The sequence below is a fragment of the Cheilinus undulatus genome, linkage group 1 (genome assembly GCF_018320785.1).
Source record: "Cheilinus undulatus linkage group 1, ASM1832078v1, whole genome shotgun sequence".
In the NCBI taxonomy this organism is placed as follows: Eukaryota; Metazoa; Chordata; class Actinopteri; order Labriformes; family Labridae; genus Cheilinus; species Cheilinus undulatus.
The window spans coordinates 57,607,152-57,627,583 of record NC_054865.1 but is presented as its reverse complement, the minus strand read 5'-3'; the positions used below and the strand labels follow the sequence as shown (position 1 = coordinate 57,627,583).

The 20,432-nt window shown below is 41.0% G+C and overlaps 1 protein-coding gene across 1 annotated transcript; it reads right to left on the bottom strand.

Annotated features, from left to right (window-relative positions):
• Positions 1–972: 972 nt before the first annotated feature.
• Positions 973–17,778, bottom strand: LOC121512019 (carbohydrate sulfotransferase 1-like). The gene is made up of 2 exons (XM_041790970.1): positions 17,622–17,778; positions 973–4,362 (listed from the first exon to the last, which is right to left on the bottom strand). The coding sequence occupies exon 2, from the start codon at positions 4,314–4,316 to the stop codon at positions 3,030–3,032; it is 1,287 nt and encodes a 428-aa protein (XP_041646904.1). The 5' UTR covers positions 4,317–4,362; positions 17,622–17,778; the 3' UTR covers positions 973–3,029.
• Positions 17,779–20,432: the final 2,654 nt, after the last annotated feature.

Here is a 20,432-nt window from a genome sequence, read left to right as displayed (position 1 = left end):
AACTTCTGCCAATCCCTGTTCGCAATGTTGCTTTTTAAAGGATGCTGGGGAGCGCAAACTTTCAGCTGATTGCCTCGCTGTTTGTTATAAACTGAGCACAAAGAGTAAGGAAATTTGTGTTTGACAGATTATTTCTTTGTTGTAACAAGGCTTCTTGGTAATAAATCTTATACTGTTGGAAAGCCTGTTTATTTCTCTTTAAAATGGAGGCACATTTGTAAGGAACATGCATTTGTGGGATGAGCAGCAGAGCTGAGTATGTGGGTTGTGCCCATCGTGTTTGGTGGACTGGATGATCGAAGTCCAGAGAAACGAGACTGACTGGCAACCATACACAGCCACAACAGCCTGGCTCCTCCTCCTCATGCTGGCCACCAGCCTGGTCACACACTGCTGTGGGATGGCATCACATTCTTCAACCAGCATTTGTCACAAGTCAGCCAACGTGGTTGTGTTGGTCACAGCACCCAAGCTGATCCCACAAGTGTTCAGTTGGGTTGAGGTCAGGACTTCTGGCAGGCCGTTTTATCCTCTCCACTCTCATATAAACCCCGCTCTGTGGGGGTGAGCGTTGTCATCTTGGAGGATAGAGTTCAGACCCAGACTGTGGAGATGTGGAGTTTCCACTGGTCAATATCGCTCTGCATTGAGGTTGCCTCCAATGATGACAAGCCTTGTTTTTCCAGTGAGGGAGATGCCGCCCCACACCATCACACTGCCTCCACCTAAAGATGTTTCTCTATCTGTGCAGCAATCAGCATAGTGTTCTCTGCGTCTTCACACTTTGACCCTACGATCCAACTGCCTTAGGCAGAATCTGGGCTCACCACTGAACATAACAGGAGTATAAGGGTCAAGACCAGCGGAAAGAGCAGACAAGATTTGGAAAATTCTTCATTGGTGCAACCCACATACTCAGCTCTGCTGCTCATCCAACAAATGCATGATCCTTACAAGTGTGGCATCATTTAAAAGGGAAATAAACAGACTTTCCAACGGTATAAGATTTATTACCAAGAAACATAGTTACTACAAAGAAATAATCTACCAAACACTAATGTCGTGTTTCCTTTTTGTGCAGTGTTTATTTTATGAATGCACATTTCTTCATTGATTTACTTTAAAAAAAGATTTCTTTCCATAATTATTGAAGCTCCAGTAACATCACTTTGGAAAATATCATGGGAGATTCAAGCAGAAAAAAAAAAAACTGCAGTTATTTGTGAAAAAAAAAAAAGATGAAACTCAAGAGGAAGAATTACACATTCATTTTCTTCATTAGGAATTATCTTAGACTGCTTTGATAGAGATAAGGGTTAAACGTGAGGTGAGTGTTCCTCCAACACTCTTCATGTAACTGTCTGCCTCTAGAATGTCTGTTATAGCTGACCATAAACAGACACAAGAACAACTTTAAACTAGATCACAATCAGCATGTCTGGAGAAAATCATTCTAACCCACCACTAAGCAAAGCGCATGGTGAAACAGCTGGAGGCTGATGTGTTTGGCAATAAAGCTATTTAAATGAGGACTAGACGTGATAGCAAACTCTTCATTTGTTTTTATATCCCATAGGACTTTTCAGGCTTTCTTAAATCGATTTAAAAGTCTCATTTACAGTCAGAGAGAGTAGTTTATCTCTGCTGTAAACTGACATATCACTGCCTGGCCCCCACCACTTATAATTATATTAAAAACAATAACTGAAACTGACACAGCACATCTTCTCTGTCTGGGACGGTTCAGGCTGGGGTTCAGCTGGTATCCTTCCTGTGTGCCTCTTCTGAGCCACAACATGCTTTTTTGTGCTGCCATCTTAAGGGCCGACCACCATAAAAATGTAAGGAATATTAATGATATTATAACTGGAGTCTAAGGAATTATTTTAATGCCAAATGCAAGTTATATATCACAGATGTAGGAAATAAATATTCAAAGATCACCTGGAGTTTGGCTGTCTGCAGCAACGATGTTGACCACAGCAGATTTTCTATCATGTGGTGTTTCTGATTCACTTTAATGAGACTTTTCAGGGAGAAAAAACAAATTTACTTCTCTGAGCTGGAAACTGACACCACAATAAGGGAGGGCAGTCTTTTTTAGCCATATTACTTCCCTCCATGTTAGAAACTCTGGCGGTGAGGCCAGCTGAACTGTGAAAGTATAGGATCATATTATTTTAGTGATGATCTTTTTCAGTCCCCACATTTATAAAAAAAATCTATTTTCTTCTCTCAGCTGGAAATTGACACCACAATTAGGAAGAGGTGTCTTTTTTTGCCATATTTCATCCCTCCATGTTGTAAACTCTGGAGGTGAGGCCGGCTGAACCGTTAATATATAGCAGCATGTTATTTTAATGCCACCATATTTATAAAACAATCAATTTTCTTCTCTCAGCTGGAAATTGACACCACAATAAGGGAGGTGTGTCTTTTTTTTCATCCCTTGATGTTGTAAACTCTGGGGGCGAGGCCGGCTGAAACGTAAAAAGATAGGATCGTGTTATTTCAAAGCGTTCCTTTTCAGCCACCACATTTATAAAAAATTACATTTTCTTCTCTAAGCTTGAACTTGACCCCACAATAAGGGCAGTCTCTTTTTTTGCTGTATTTCGTCCGTCCATGTTGTAAACTCTGGGGGCGAGGCCGGCTGAACCGTTAATATAAAGGATCATGTTATTTCAATGCGATCCTTTCAGCCACCACATTTACACCCACTCAGTTGTAAGCTGTCATTGACCAGACATGCTTGTTTCATAAATCCCATGTGGACCTTGTCCTTAGATGATTTTTACACTGAAATCTGCACCGGTTTCTGCACCAGTTTGATAAATAAGGGCCATTGTGTTCAAAGTGTGCTGTTCTGCAACATAAGGGAATCATCCACAGGTCCCTCGATGCATTCAAATATTCAAAGTTTAGTGCAAATTTGAAGAAACAAAATGACAGAAACAGAACCAAACTAAGGAAATAATAAGGCAACAATTATAAATATATCAAAAATAGTCATTAGAGAACTATCTTTGTTACAAAAAAGGTACAAAAGTTTTGTCCTGTACCAGTGAGAGGGACATATTTTTCAGTTCCTCCACTGATCTCACAGCCTTGTATCCCAGCTGGTGGAGTACTTTCTGACACACAGTCTGCGTGTATTCGACCATGTCATAGGAGAGTTTCAAACGCCAGCTCTCCGCGTTAGCTGCCGAGTCCCTCACCGTACCAAACTTGTGTTTAGCTGACGGCTCGTTGCTGCCCCGAGTGTTCGCATGTATCCACTCTTCCACATTTTTATCCATAGCCATCCCCAGGTAGTCGTAGATCTCCTTCGTCTTAAGGAGCGGGTTCCTGGCTAAATCCTCATAGCGAACCAGCATGTATTTCCCTTTCAGCCAGTAGGGATGGCTCAGGCCGGTGGAAACAGAACTTAGAAAGTCTTCACAGACAACAGTAAGCTGACTCAAGTCTAAATTATAAGGTCGTCGCCCCGTGGCCCTCCAAATACGCCACAGACGATACGTATCCCTGAAAGTCTCGATCCTTGAAGACAGGATACCACGCGGGTCTCTGACCAGCTGGATCACCTTGATGTTCAGCCGCGGGTCTTCAACCAAAGCTCGTAAATCTCCAATCTCTGGCACCCGGACTATTTTGATCGCCACGTGGCGCTTCTCTCTGCACGCCTCCGTCGCCAAGGTCATGTTTAGAGTCGCACATTTTTTCACACAGTCCCCTTCCTCCACATTCACATCAGCAGGACCAAAGGCATCACATACAGGTTGCTGGCACAACGCTCGGCTGGCACCGCGGCGAAACAGCTTATCAGTGGTGTGGTTGGTGGGCGTGGGTTTGATGTAGCTCTCCAGGAAGTAGAGGTCGCAACCGTACAGGCTGCGCAGGAGGTCACGGCTGGCGCCGAGCATTACACGTCGATCTGCAGCGTTGCGGCTGTGTGACAGACGTGGAATCAGTGTGGTCTGGACATGATAGAGAGGCTCGAACAGGTAGAACACCTCCTGGTGCTGATTGAGCAGCTGGCCGACAAACGAGGAGCCGCTGCGGGTGGTGGCCAGGACCAGGATGTGCGTTTTTCGTGTGGCATTGATGGAGAAGTAAGGGTAGTCGTCACAGCCTCCCCCGCCAGCCGCTCCGCGCTCAAAGGGAGGGTCTGTCTCCTGGCCCCCCAGGCCACAGTTCTGAGGGCTGGGCAGCGGGCACAGCTGGAAAGGCTTGGAGGTGAGCGTCCGGATGGCCGTGTACTGGATGGCGATGGAGGCCAAGGCCAGCAGGATCACTGCCTTCCAGGAACATTGCATGGCTGAACCACTTCATTTAGACACGGCGGTCCATGCCAGGTCCTCCCTGTGAACAAACAAATGTTGGTCTTTTCAGTCTCAGAATTTATTCTCCATCTGTTATTTACAATGCCATTTTAAAATGAACTTTTCTTACAGTACGGGGACAGCTCTGTGTTTCTGAATAACATACCTCAGTGGAGAAAGAAGATATTCCAATTACCCCTGCAAAAGGTACTTTTCTGCCCTTGCTTTAGATGTTGTGCTATGAGCTGCTTTTTATTTTGCAGTGTATATTATATACTTTTATGTACGTTTTAATCTCCATTGAACCTCTTCTTTTAGCTGAGTGTGTGCTCTCTGAGTGTGTGAATGCCGTGTACTTTGAACACTTGTGTAATGTCCATAAGAGCTTTCTTATTCATTTTTAGATTTTTTTTTTGTGTAAAAAACACAATAACTTTACAGTTCTTAAAATAAAGTTTGATTCTAATTAGAAGTTCCTCTTCCCTCCCCATCCTAATTCATGTTAAAATATAATCAAACTGCAGACATAGCTCCAACTTTGCCACCTTTCTCAAACATCTAGCTGTAAAATGAGGACAGTATGTTTAATGTTACACGAGTACTTAGGCTTGGTATCCTTCCGATGATGCCTTATTTAGACAGGATAGAGCTGGAACTAGGGAGAGAAAAAGAGAGAGGGGAATGACATTCAGGAAAGGAGCCACAGGCCATGTTTGAACACAGGCAGCCCAAAGACAACAGCCTCTGCTCCAGATTTCATTTTGTCGTCTAGAACAGTGGTTCCTAACCTTGGGGTCGGGACCCCCTTGGGGGTTGTGGGACACTAAGAGGGTATCTCCAGATTCCCTACAAAATAAAGACGAATAATATTTTCAGAATCATACTGATGCCACTTTACAACAATTTTGCCAAATTTTGACCAGTTTTCATCATTTTTCCCACAAAATTTACCACATTTTTGCCATTTAAACCCTTTCCACCACTTTTTTCTGCCTGTTTTTGCCACTTCTAAAGCAATTCTTGACACACAAGCCTAATATTGCCTCTGCTGACCCATTATCGCCACTATTAACCCCATTTTACCACTTTTGGTCTTAAAATGCTTGTAGAGCATCAACCTGTGGTGCACAGCTGAGCTCTAAACAACCTTTTTCCAGGACATCCTGGGCTTTAAGAATATTCATGCTGCAGTAATGTCACTAGAATTAAAAAAAAGTCCCAAAGAAAAAAAAAATCAGAAATTATAATTCAAAGATTTGTATGTATTGAACACAGTTAACATTGATGAATAAGGGTTTTTGGCGAACAAATTTGTTTTCCTACATATTTAGGGCTAAAGATTTAAAAAATAATCATTCTGTGACAAAAAGTCTTCAAAATATTCACATTTTTATAAAAAAAGAAAAGTCCTTGTGCTTTTGGGACTTTTAGTCATTTTTCAAAGTGCAGAGACTCGGAGGGACACATCACAGCCTCTCTGTGTCTCTTTCTCTCTTATGAGTCATTCAGGCTCTCTTCTGCAGTTTTAAAGTCAGTGCACATGCGCTGTTGAAATCATCCACTCCATCTTTCTATCTCCGGTTCTTGCTTGACAACTTGCTAATGATGCCATTCCAGGCATCATTAGCAAGTTGTCAAGCGAGAAGCGTAGCATAGCAGCATGCTAACTGTGGACCACTGGAGTTAGTCTGCTAGCGCTCAGTCTCAGCTTAAAGATTCATTCCTAAAATATTGCATATTTCCCTTAATTGAAATTGTAGTTGCTGTTGTTAACCAGCCAATAAAAATCTGCATTTATCACACCAGTCTGACACCAGACAGGAGCTGAACAATGCAGCACCACACTGCATGGACTGTTATTTATTTTAGGAGTAAAGAAAAGTTCAGGTAACAGGTTTACTTTTTACCGTTCAGCTTTACTTTTATCTTCATAAGTCCAGTGTTAATTTCATCAACTAAAACTATGACAGCCTTTTTTTTCTGTGACAAATACTAGACCAAGACTAACAAAAACAGATCTGTGATGACTAAAACTGACAAAAAGTAATTTAGTTTTTGTCTGACATAAAAAAAATCCATATTTCTCCACTGTGGGTAAATCTGTCAAAATACGAACCATCCATAGCAGGGGTGTCAAACTCAATCACAGCAGGGGCTGGATTCTGAATTAGGTCTAACCTGAGGGCCTAACAGGGTCAACCATACACTGTCAACTCATTTTCACCAGGGGTAAATTATGGGTAAAGACAACGGGCCAGTTATAACTGTACTACAGGCTGGATTTGGCCCCTGGGCCTTGAGTGTGACAGCCATGATTACGATAGCTGTTCTGCCTCTCAGCTGTAGAAAGCAGGGACCCCAGGTTTAGCAGAGTGCAGAGAGCACACTAGCATGATTTGGTACCAGATTTAGGCAAGAAAATAAATGCTTGGACTCAAAGGAAAGTCTAAAATGTGAGGACATTTTATGGACTAAAACTAGACTAGAATGTTTTTGAATTTTTGTCGACTAAAAACAGTGTTAATTTTAGCAGCTATTTTTAATTTTAGTCTTAGTTTAAGTCTTGAAATGAAATGTATTTTACCTTTTGTCACATTTTAGTCATTTCAATCCTTTTTAGTGTTGACGAATAATTTTAGTCATAGTTTTGGTCGATGAAATTAACACCGACTAAAACTAGACTGGACTAAAAAGGGTAGAAATGACTAAAATGTGACAAAAGCTAAAATAAATGAATTCAAAAGACTAAAACTAAGACTAAAATTAAAAATAGCTGCCAAAATGAAAACTGCATAAGTCATCAAGAATATGGGGATTTCTTAATTTACAGTAAAGCATCAGTCAGAACCAGAGGAATGATGTGGATAGCCTCAAACTCTGAGAACGTTCAATTAATGGCTGATAATGTAAGAAATATTCTCCTGTTACTCTAAGTATCATTAGTTTATATCAGGGTTGTCCAAACAGGCCAACTGCCACCTAGTAATAAATTATATAGTTTAAGGACATTTATATTTAACCCTTTAGGCGCCACAGTTTCTTCAAGAACATATTCAGTTTTGATATCAAGAAAGTGGTTAGAGATAAAGGCATACTGTAAATAAGAAAAATCTTCAGTATGACCCAAAGTTTGCGATGGGAGTAAATTCACTCATCTAATTTGCATATTCTGACAATGACCGTGAACACCCCTGCTGCCTCCACCGTCATTGGCCGTGTGTTTTCTCCCACGGCTTCTACCACGTCTGCTGCTACCTCCGTCACTTTTCACGGTGTTTTGACCACCCCTGCTACCCCCACCATGTCCCCTCCTCGGCATTCGTCGGTTACTCCCACCCCTGCCACGGTGAGGCAAAGCATCGGCTTCAGTATGTGCTGCATGGGGACTTTGATGTTTGTGAATATTCTCGCTACAATTCGCTCTCTTTCTCTCTTCTCGCGCCGACTACAACCACTACCACTACTACCACTTCCTCGTTTCCTCGCCCGGGGCTGCGTCTTTCAAAACTCTTTCTTTCCAAAGCTTTGAGTAGAAACACACCCACAAATGCTGCTGGGATTAAAGTTACTCATGTCCGCCATCTCCTGGTGTAAAGTAGAAACAACATTAGGCACCATATTTGCAGCTAGAGCCTGTTTAATTAGCAATGCTGCTTGTCGCAATTTTGCGACTTTGGCGCTTAAACAGTTAATAAGTGGACATTTAATTCATAAACAGGATGGTAAAATTAGTGTAAAGTTAAAATGTAATTAATCGTAATTTGGGAAAATATGAATATGCCCTGAGTTTGGCCTATGTTGATTTAACTGGGACTTATTTTGGGTTATTTTTTTACAAAAATAAACATCAAGCTATATCACATTAGGAAAGAAAAAAAATCCTGACACATGAATTCTGGTCTGTATCGCCCAGCCTGATGTAGCCCTTATTATAGATGCAGATCAATTAAACCCTGAACAGGAAAAGGTTTAAATAAAGAGGATGTTAGTCCTGGATCCTGTGACTTAACCATTGCACTAGTCTCCTGAGTCTCCTTCTGCTGCTGCAGCCTAATTTCAAATCAAAATAGATAAAAAGGAAAAAGCTCTGAGCCCATAAGTTTTGGTTCATATCCAAATGCTGACTGCCAAAAACATGCACAGCAGCCCACGGTGGACCTGAAGAAGAAACAGGCTGTATACAGTATCTAAATATGGCAGCACTCTCTTTTCCTACTTCACATTAAAAACTGAAACCTAAACTCACCAAAGACAGCTCGTCTTTTAAGCATCCAGCATGAGTGATGGTTAGAGCGTGCACTAACAGTTTGGTAACTACCAGTCAAAAGGCCTCATTTAAATAGAAAATTCCCTTGTTTTAGAGTCAGATTGAGCAGAAATTGTGAATTATTTCAGCTTTACTTATGCTCATAGCAACTCTGGGTCACCTCTATCCCTGCAAGACAACAAACGTTACACATCTTTACAGCAACAGCTTAATTCGAGCAAGTATTGATAATTTAGAGTGTTTGCAAAGGCTGTCATAAGAACTCTTTTATTTTTAGGCCTTCAGGTTGAAGAAATTGACAATTATTTTCAAAAAACTTCTGAAAACGGATTAAAATCGACCCACGAGGACAACAAAGGCGTAGAAACCAGAAGGTGGAATGCAATTTTTAAACTTAATTTTGCAATTTATGCCTAATTTACATGAAATTATGCTTTGTTTAAGCATCAGATTGAGCAGATATTGACCACTCCTTGGTCATTTATGACCCTCCAAGACAACAAACACTTGACATTTCTAGAGCCCCCCTTAATTCAGAGTTAGTATGGATCATGTAGAACAGCAGGCACCAGCCTTTCCCAGGTTAATGTCCTCTCTGAGGCTGATAGAGGAAGTTAGATCCACCCACCACGGTTCAGCCGGAATAATCGACTCATTTTTACTGACATCAGTGTCGTTTATTTTACCCACATAGAAGCTCGGGGATAAGGTTTTTGATCGGGTTTGCATTTATATGCTGATACAAACGTATACATTACTGCAAGAAATTCATGCAAACCTTTTGAATGATTAGCATAACATCTGCATTCAACAATTTATGTAGGCTAGTAGAGCTGGGCAATTAATGGAAAAATAATCGAAACCGACATTTAGAGCCTGTAAGCGACATAAACCTGCTGTGTCAATTATTTCATTTTTTACCTTGTAATTCTCTCTCTACTAATGTACTGCCCCCTTAAAAACTAACGACTAGTAGTGTAGTAGGGGTGGGAGAAGAAAATCCACACAGCATAGCATCGCCATATTTTGTCTGGTGGTATATCGTATCGTCTCGTCCACCAAGTATTGATTTTCTTCCCAAATTAATCATTAATATGAACTGAAATCTATGATCATGGAAAAATAAAATCAATTGTTTGTCCAGTGAGGTCTGTAACGTTTTATAAGCGTCCAATAAAAGTGAACTTGCAGCAGGGCCGAGCTCGGCACACTCATTTAAGGCCAGTCTATCTTTTAAAAGCACAATGAACATTGCTAAACATTCCCAGATCCTGTATGATAATAGCTGGTTGTTATTTCTCATATTAGCTCTAGGAGGGGAGGGAAGAGAGAGGAAAAGAGAGAACATTGTTTACACCTGTCAGTGTTTCCCATACGTTCATTTATTTGTGGCGGACCGCCACAAATAAATTAGGCCCGCCACAAATAGATTCTGGCGCTACCTGTTCGCCCTCCCTCTGTGAATGTAGCGTGTCGTTAAAATGACTATATCGTGAATATCCAAGTATAAATTATGTGGACGTTTTGAGCCGCCAGGGTGCATTTCTCGCCGGAGATTCGTGTCTCCCATTGTCCATGAATGCATCTCTCACAACAGAGAGCTCACTCTCTCTCCTGCGCCCATCCAGAAAAATCCTCTGCACATGCGCATCAGTGGCGAGGAAGGTAAACACAGCAGCGTGGCCAGTTAGTGCGGAGCTAGCGGACTTCTGAGACAGCAAGAAACAGCGCTGGATCTGCAGCGTTGAGCAGTCGTTCAACTTTGGAAAGGAAGAGGTCGAACTCACGCGGTATTCGTTAAAATACGCCGCAAGATGACTCTGAGATAACCAAACATGTCACTGAAGACATGAGCCCTGTGTTGTTAAAAAAACAGGATTTAAAAATCTCATGAAGACACTTAACCCAGAATACAAGATTTACCTGGGCGCGAACATTTTGCTGAAAACTCCCTGTCAGAGTCGTACATGTCAGAGAGAAGACGGCCCAGCAGCGGACTAATGTAATCCATGCCTCCACAACAACGGAGACTTATCTCAGCCTTACAGTTCAAAACAATGACAACGAGGGGTTAAAATGTTCCTGCCTCCAGTCAAGCTTTTTCCCCCATGATCACACAGGACAGAAATTTATTTGGCTTTCTATCGATTTATTTTTACTTTTTGCATATAATTTTATTAAAAATCCAATAGAACAGTCTATTTTAATCACCAAACTTGTGCCATTTGGGGCTGAATTAAATACAGCTGCTGAGAGGACATTTCAAAATATTGCGATATATATCATGTATCAGGATATAGCAGTCGAGTTCGGACCTGCTGTGCCAACTCAATGTAAGCAGACGGTTTTCCGGCTTTCCCTCATCAAACTCATCAAATACACAATTCAACAACTCCAAAACGCTTTCATGGACAAGTTGTGACCTGCACATTCACCACACTATGAAATAATCATGGAATATTACGAGACGGAGATGTTTAAAAGCTAAATGTAAAGCCGGAACTACACTCCAGGCATGGCTGCTGCACTGTGTCACTCCGCCCAGTGGTTTACTCAAGAAATAGTTCAGAGTGTTTGCTTCATGTGTCGTAATGTTGCATAATTATACGTTATAATTTCATAGCGTGGTGAATGTGCAGGTCACAACTCGTCCACGAGAGCGTTTTGGAGTTGTTGAATTGTGTATTTGATGAGTTTGATGAGGGAAAGCCGGAATACCGTCTGCTTACATTGAGTTGGCACAGCAGGTCTGAACTCTGCAGCGGCCGATCTAAAAACAGCTTGCACCAACAACCGAAGGTAACGAACCTATCACTGAGACTATAGGGATTATGGCAATGGGCGAATTTGCCAAAATGTTGAAGTAACCCTTTAAGCTCCACATCTCGTGTATTTTCCAACAAAAACAAGCAATAAATCTTTCTACATTGTACCCAACACAATATTAGATAAAACTAGGGCTAAACAAATTTATAAAAAAAAAAAAAATGTGATAATTTTGACTCATATTGCAAATTGGATATGAGTTAATGTACTGAAGGGAATGATCATTTTTATGTAATCATCATATTTAATCAGAAAAATGTACAAATATGAGGAAAGTAGGTTTTTTTCATAGACTATTCTAAAAAATGGGTCTTGAATGAATGCATATGTAATGCCTGACATCGCTGCTGCAAAAAGAATATTTTTTAATTCAAATTTCAGGTTAAAGAAATAAAGCAACCTCTGCGATTTGAAAATTGCAGCAGGCCATACTGCGATTTAATCTAATTTTCGATTAATTGCCCAGCCCTACTAACAACTGTTGTCTTGTTTTTTTAAAGGCAAACGTCCTGAAGGCTCAAGAAAGGATCGGCAGAGGGTCTTCAAAAGGAAAGAGAGCGAGTTTAGTTTTTAACCCTTTAGCTACTGACCCAGCGCCGGCACTGTGTTTTATATGTCCAGAGTATTATTACCGTAACTCTGTCAAAGTTTGTCCGATTAGAAAAATTCCAATGGTGCTGGAAAGCTGAGAATTGTGGGCATGTGCACATATATGGTTCATTACGGTACTCACAACCATAAGACGTGGGCATTCATAGCAAAACACCAGAAGTATTGCGAGACCGCTACACGGATTCTCAACACTGTAACTCCTCGAAAGTTTGCACAATCTAAAATATTCCAACGCTGACAGAGAGCTGAGAATCTGTGCTTTCCGGCAACATATAATGTGTAGAATATACAGTGCTTAACAAATGTACTAGACCACCTGTCATATCTGTCTCAGAGACCATCCAGCGTCATGAAGTGCTTTAATGCGGACTCTTTCATTTTCAGTCAGCTCTCCACATTTTACCATTTTGAACAGGAATGAGGAATTTCAAACTCGTGCCACGAGACCTCGGGAGATCAAAACGTCATTAGATGTCTCGTCCAGGTGAAAATCATCTGGCGAGATCAATATTGCCCAGACATCAGGAGCAGCAGAAAACAGAATACCAGAAAACAATACCAAACTGGAAGTTAAAAAAGATCAGAAAGATGCCCTGGTCACTTTAAAACTGTTGGTTTGACAGCTAATGAAGAAATGGAGCTGATCCGTGATCCATGCACTCACTGCTCCATCCCCTACGCTCCCTCTCTGGGCTGTACGTTCTCTGCATATGCATATTAAGTTCATCATAACGGTGTGAAATTATGAAATGTTTCTGCTTGAAACTTAAACATTCTCCGTGAGTTTGTGTATGCATGCAGACACGCCGCTATTTGTGACTTTGTAACTTTGATTCAGTCGTCTTGTCTCCTTCTCGTCTCACTGTCTGTCAGTCACTCATCCATCAGCTGCTCGCTGTGCTATCACCAATCAGAAGCTTAACATGTGCAGCACAATGGGCCGTTGTTTACTGCAGGAGTAAACTTAGCAAAACAAACTTTAAGTGTTTGAGCGCCATAGACTCCACTGTTAGCTCCAAAAAGCAAAGTTTTTGCCCCAGTTAAACGATCCCTGTTTGTTGTCTGACAGGCAGAGCAGAGACACACACTCTCTCACCAACATACACACATTAACACACACCCTCATCTGTGTGTCATGTCCAACACTGTCAAAGCTCATATCAGAAAAAAAGACCACAAAATAATCTATAAATAATCAAATCTAATAAATAATCTATTTCTCTAAATTACTGCAAAAACAAACAAACGTGTCATTGACAGAGATATTTCTCTTGAGTGTAAATTTGGATGTCTGGACTCTGTAAGAGTCTGTGCAGCTGTGCATGATGGTTAAATTCTTCATCTACAAAAAAAAAGAATCAATATTAAATAAGACAAATTATATTCCCCTCCAGTCTTAAAAGAGTCTAAAGTCTAAAAAGCTATAATTAAGATCATGATAAATTAGTCAAAATTTGTACTTTAAATACTTCATCAGTTTAATATCATAATTAGATTGGATAGCCTTAATGGGACCACAACAACAACAACTAACACGTGTAGCCCCCCCCCCCCCATTTTCCAAACAACAGAAATCCGTCATGGCGACGGAGAACTTTAATCCATGCAATATGTTACTGAGAATGCTGAGAATGCATTTTTCCACCTTTATTTGCACTAATTGTCTCCTATGTATATAGTTATCTTCTGCACTGTGTTTTGCACACCCAGAGTCCAAGACTCCAAAAATGACTGCTGATTGTTCTAAACATGTATAGGTTCACATTTCAAATGTCAAATCAAAACTTCATGAGCAATAACAACATTTATTCTCATAAAAGCCATGAAAAACAAATCAGTTTTTGTGTTTTTCTTCTTTTAAACTGCTGACAATTCCATATAATGTGCAATAATCATTAACCAGATGTTGAAAAGTCAAGTTCAAGTACTCCTGGGAAAAGAGACCAAAGCTCTCAGACTTAGGGCATTTCCTGACTATTTTACAGCCAGAATAACAAAACATGTCCAAATCGCTATTTTCAGACTCAGTAGGTAAAGGGTTAAAGTGGCATTTAAAAAAAATTAGGAGCATTACCTCCAACACTCGGGACTAAGCCCCCCCTCTTTCAGTCCTTGTGACGTCCCTGTTGGTGACCCCTGATTTGAGGTATTTGCAAACAGTGTGATAAAAAGAAAGAAAAAAATCTGACATTTTTACGCTTTTAGGTTGCGGAAATGCATGGAAAAAAACTTTTGAAAATGGGTCCAAATTGACTCCAGGACATCGTAACGGTTTAAACTTTAACCTAAATAAACAAAAGCAGCTCATGCCTGTTAAACTGTTCAGTGCATCAAACTAACTAACAGTGCAATCTCAGCCCTTGAAAACTGAACCTACCCAAGGTATAAGCAAAACCCTTCTTTCACAGCTTTAACATGTCTATCATGTGAAACAGTGTTAATTTTGGCAGCTATTTTTAATTTCAGTCTTATTTTCACTCTTTAAATGAAACGTCTTTTAGTTTTAGTCACATTTTAGTCATTTCTACCCTTTTTAATGTTCAGGCCTTTGTACACTGAGTCTGTTTATTTCATTCGAATTTTTTTGCACAATCGAGCTCATGTTGCTCTAATGACGTTACAACGAAATTTTCATTTGTCATTTTTTTTTTGGAACAGGTTCGATTTTATGCAAAATTTCACATCAGTACAAGTCATTTAAAGGGTGACTGATGATTCAAATCAGTGCCCGCTGCTTCCTCCTCACTCTCTCTCTCTCGCACTGAAACCTCACTTTAAACACCAAAGATTGCTTCTTTATTATGTGGATATGAACCATGGAAATATAACAGAGATGGGTGATTGATGATTCAGATCAGCGCCTGTTGCTTTATTCTCTCTCGCTTGCTCAGCGCCGCCTAACCGCTCTCTCGCTCTCCCTCTCTTGCACCGAAACATCGCTGCAAACACCATAGTTTGCTGGTGTATTATGTGGATATCAGCCACGGAAACATAACAGATAAAGGCATAAATTTTGACCTGCTCACAGCTCATGACAGAGATTGAATTATAACGGTCCTCTCCAACTTGTCTTAGCGCTATGATGCACGGATACGTCACACGCCAATGTCATCACACGAAGCATCCACCGTTGATGACTCAGTACATATGTGTTTTTTAGGCTGTAAAATAGTTACAGATTTATACCATATCTGATCTGACCCCAGAATTATTTCCCCTGACCTGAATCAGCTACGTTAACTATACAGAGACAGTGAGGAGAGAGAGAGAAAAGCGGTTCATAGCAGAGAGTTATCGCTCACATCATATAATCTGGAGCCTGATCAGAGTTCCAGGCACTTCTGCTGAAACCTGGACTTTTTAACTGGTATGAGCCCCTACACTCATTCCTGCGTGTCCTTGTACTATCCTTTATGCACCACAAACTGGCTTTTCTCAGCGTAATCCTGGATGCCTGATGCACCAAACAAGCTCTCATGTGTCCAGACCAGGATTAAATGTTCAGTTAAAAGTTTTTTGGGGTTTTTTTTCACCGTGACGAGAGCAATTTTAACCATCTGATGAGAGCTGGAGGTGAGAACGCCTCAGGATTAATAAACGATGCTCCGTTTAAACGTCAGCAATCAAGATCCCAATTTCACTTCCTGGTCACATGAAATAGAATTAGAGGTAAGTTATTTCAGTGGATGATAGTTTGGCATTGTAATTTTATAATCAGAGAGGTTAAATCAGCCGTGTGATTAACCCCGGCTCACACACGTCCGCGTATTTGGCTCTCTCCTTTACACACAGAGGATGAAAGGTGTTTGTTATCCTGTGAGCTGCTGTCTGTGACTAAAACAAGGGAAGAAGTTTTATTTCTCAAACCAAAAATCCTCTCACAGTCATTAAAGCCTGACTTTGCCAGAAACTGGGTAGAAATGTGGACTGGACTGGGATCCTGCTGTCTCTAGCATGCAGCTGCTGCCTGCTGGGCTCTCTGAGGTGGGTCCTGTTGTTTTTACTTCACTCTACGTCACATTCCTGCGCTTGTGCTCCTTCATTTGCATCCGTGCCGTGCCTAGGCCCACCTCGTCCATCCGTGCCGGGGCCGCGAAGCGTGCCGCACCGAAGCACGGAACGATTGCACTCACACTGGCCAAACGTACCGGGCTTTAGGCTGAAACGGGCCCAGGCACGGTACGGATGGCCTAGTGTGAGTACACCCTAAGTCACATTTTAGTCCTTTCTACCCTTTTCAGTTTTAGTCCATGAAAAGTCCTCACATTTTAGTCTTTACTTTTAGTCCAAGCATTTATTTTCTTACCTAAATCTGGTACCAAACCATGGGAGTGTGTTCTCTGCTAAACCTGGGGTCTCTGCTTTCTACAGCTGAGAGGCAGAATAGATACAGATTCATTGTTTTTGACAGATTTAACCATAGTGGAGAAATATCACAGATTTACATTTTAGTCTAGTTTCAGTCATCTTGACAAAAACTAAACTTTTACAAATGTACTTATTGTGGTTCATGTATCAGTGAGGAATGAAAAATGTGAACATAAAGTCATCTCTGCACAGTGCAGCTTCTTCCATATTGCATAAATCTCTGGAATGAGGATGAGAATGTCACCATATTTGAACTGGATGTTCATAGAGCGTTAATTCTTCTATTTAGGTGAAGTTTTCACCCATACTGTCGTTTGTTTTTAACAGGCACGCACTTCAACACATGTAATGTGGTGAAAATTAACAGGACAAGCACAAATATGTGTATAAAAGTATGCATACTCTACTTACAAGCCTGCACACTTTCCTGTGATAGAAATACTGCAGCAAACCTACGCATCTATAGCTACGGGCTCCTTCTAATCCAACTTGTCTGCCTCTAATTCAAGGAGCCTGTTTGTCCTGATTGAAGAGTGTGAGCATTGTGCTGTGCTCCACTTGTTCATCAGTGAGAGGAGAAAAAAAACCACTGCTCCAGATATGTAAACAGGAGTGTTTAGAGATTATCTGACAATGTCACATGAAGGGGAAATGATGCTGCGAGGACAGCGTAGAGTCTTCTCATTCAGGGTTTGATGTTTTAAAAATTCATCATGTTGTTTCATTCACTTTGGCCTACATGCAGCAAAGCTTTCATTGTGGAAGTCAAATTAAGGCTCAGCATCTTCACTCTACAAGCCATAGAGGAGGTTTTTCCGGAATGATGCATGACGGTGCTTTCCCAGGCTCTAAGGTAGAATCTAGATAAAGGTTACTTTAAAATCTACAACCTGGGATTGTTTCGTAAGAGCTGATAAATATCTGTTTCCCTCTGCAGTGCATTCAGAGTCTCCAGCCTCCAGCTGACATGCTCTGACTATTCAGAATACTGACTTGTTCAGCGTGCTCCCTGCCTTTAAAATCATGTTTGGGAGCTGTAATCTCACTATTCTGCAGCAGGAGTGCTTCATGACGATGCAGAGATCCTCACCAACGCTGCGATAAGACAACAGCACAAATGAGAGCATCCCACCCAGCCCTAAGTGCTCCAGAAACATCATCCCCCAAACAAAGCCTGCACAAATCATGATGATATGGAGGAAAGCACACTTTGTTTCCGTGTGTACCTTGTTGGTAGTTGTAGTATCCTCATGCTGCGCGGTGAGTCCATGAATCGCGGCTGTTTTCATTTCACCCTCCTCCTCCGTGCGCTTTCTCCCGGGCTGGAGAGAAGAAATGCGCCCTGCAGATCCGTATTTTCCATATAAAGGTGGAGCGAGCAGCTTTAAGTTGGAAGGGCTGGCTCCAGAGAAGGAACGGAGGGAGAGTGGTGGAGGAGCGTAAAAGCGAGCGTTGGTGTTACGCAGCACAGACTCGGAGAGAGAAGCGTCAGCCGGGCTGCTCTTAAACGATGCGCAGCACAGGCTCGGAGTGAGTGAGGGACACAAGGAGCGACTGTCTGGACCACCCTAGACCCCTCCCCCTTTCCACCTGCCTCTCCCTCCCTCCCTCTCTCTCTCTCTCACACACACACACACACACGCACACCCATCATCCTCAGTCTCTTGCCTGCCACATCATACACTCCCTCCCCTCCCCTTCTCTCTTCTAAATCACACACTCACACACACACTCGGGTAAATCGGCCAAAGTGGCAGCCAGCTCACCCTGATCCCATCACCAGTTTTCAATTTGAATCGCATGCAAATGTTTGATTGTTGTGCATGTAACTGATTTCCCCCTCTACATCAGGGCTGTTCATTTACAAATTCAAATGGGCCACTTTTCAAAAGCAGGGAAATAACTGGACCGGACATTTTTCAGCAGCGTTCAAAGTCTGTTTGTGTTCCTGCTGCTGCAAAAGGCAACATTTAAATAAATGCAAATCAGCGTAGTAAAAGAGAAACGCTTATTCTTCTTCCAAATATGAAATAAAACAAGAAAGGCACACCAAGCAGAAACACCAGAGAGCATCGGTGCTACTAAATGCATGTTTCTAAGTCAGTTCTTACTTAAAGTCAGAAATAAAGTTGATTTTTATCATGCATACGTGTGCACAAGGCAGAGGTCATCTTTGCACAGGGGCCAGATTTGGTCCTGACAGAGACTCTGGGGGCCGGACTTATAAATAAACAAAAGTTCGATGAATATTTTGGTCTGATTAAAACATTATTGTTTCAGTATTCATATTTCTTTCATAATTCAGGACATTTTAAGGCAGTGATACTCAACCAAACAGCCAAATTGTTGAAAAATACCTTTGCAAGAGCCACAATCTAAGCGGTGAAGCAAAAACAGCTTGAAGTAGCACTAACAATGAGTTACAGGTGGCAAAAATGGTCACAAAGCAGCAAAGATGGGGAAGAAAAGTGGAAAAAGGGTCAGAAAGTAGCAAAAAAATGGGTGAGAAGTGACGAAAAATAAGTTACAGTTGGCATGTAATAGTGCAAAAGTGGCAAAAACGTGGCAAGAAATGGGTCGAATGTGACTAAAATGGGCAAAAAGCAGTGAAGAGTGGCAAAAATGGGAAAAAAAGAGTAAAAAAGTAGTATTTAGTGGCATAAGGTGGATGAAATGGGTGAAAAGTGGTGAAAAAGTTGCAAAAAATGGGCTAAAAGTGGCAAAAACAAGTGAGACATATGGGGAAAAACTAGGTAAAGGGGGTATTTAATGACAAAAGGTAGCTTAAATGGGTGAAAAGTGAAAAAAAGTGGAGATTAAGGGTAAAAATGTGATAAGAGTAGCAAAAAGAAGTGGTTAAATGGGCAACAGCTTGGAAAAAGTGGAATTTAATGACAAAAGGTAGCTTACATGGGTGGAAATGGGGAGTAAAAAGAGTGAAAAGGGCAAAAATGTGACAAAAGTTGCAAAACAAGTGGCAAAAATGGGGAAAAACTAGTTAAAAGGGGTATTTAATTACTAAAGCTAGCTTAAATGGGATAAAAAAGGGTGAAAAAGGGCAAATATGGGATAAGAGTGGCAAATATAGGTAAAAAGTTGCAAAAAATTGTCAAAATGGGCAAGAAAGTAGGGAAAATGTGGTATTAAATGGTAAAAGATAGCCTACATGGGAATAAATGGGATAAAAGTAGCAAAAAAATGGGTAAAAAGTTGCAACAAAGTGGCAAAAATGGGCAAAAAAGAGAAGATAAATGGTATTTATTGGCATAAGGTAGATGCAATGGGTGAAAAGTGGTGAAAAGAAGTGGCAAAAACAGGCAAAAAGAGGAAACAAGTTCTATTAAATGGCAAAAGATAGCATAAATGGGCAAAATGGGATAAAAGTTGCAAACAATGGGTAGAAAGTTGTAACAAAGTGGCCAAAATGGGCAAAAAAGTAGGAAAAAATTGGTAATCAATAGTTAAAGGTAACCTACATGGGTGAAAAGTGGGAAAAAAAGGTGAAAAAGGACAAAAAAGTTTCCCTTTTCTAAGGTTTTTCTGGTGGAATAATATTTAAAATTAAGAGGCCACATGCTGAGTATCACTGTTTGAAGGCATTACCAGAGAGATCTGTCCCTGCTATCTCTAATGCAGTGGCCACAAGGAGACAGGGCTGCCCACAGAATGGACTGGGCCCCAGAGGATGCACCCTCCCCAGCTGAGATTTAGCACCACTATTCACTAATTTCTGACACTTTTTAACCCCGTTCACTACGTCATTGGATCATTTCTGCCACAGTTTTTGCCACTCTTAACCCAATTTTGATCATTTTTACCACTTTTAAACTGATTTTTGCCACTCTCAAACCCGTGTTTGTAACTTTCCTTCCAGTCATTGCCCCAGTATTTCACTCTTTAACCCCTTTTATTTACTTTACCAGGCTGTTTTTCTATACTTTTGCCACTTTTAACCCTTTCTGTAAAAATGTCCTCATCTTTGCCTGTCTTCCAAATAAGCTTTTTTTGTGAATAATGTGATTTTTAAAATCATGTCT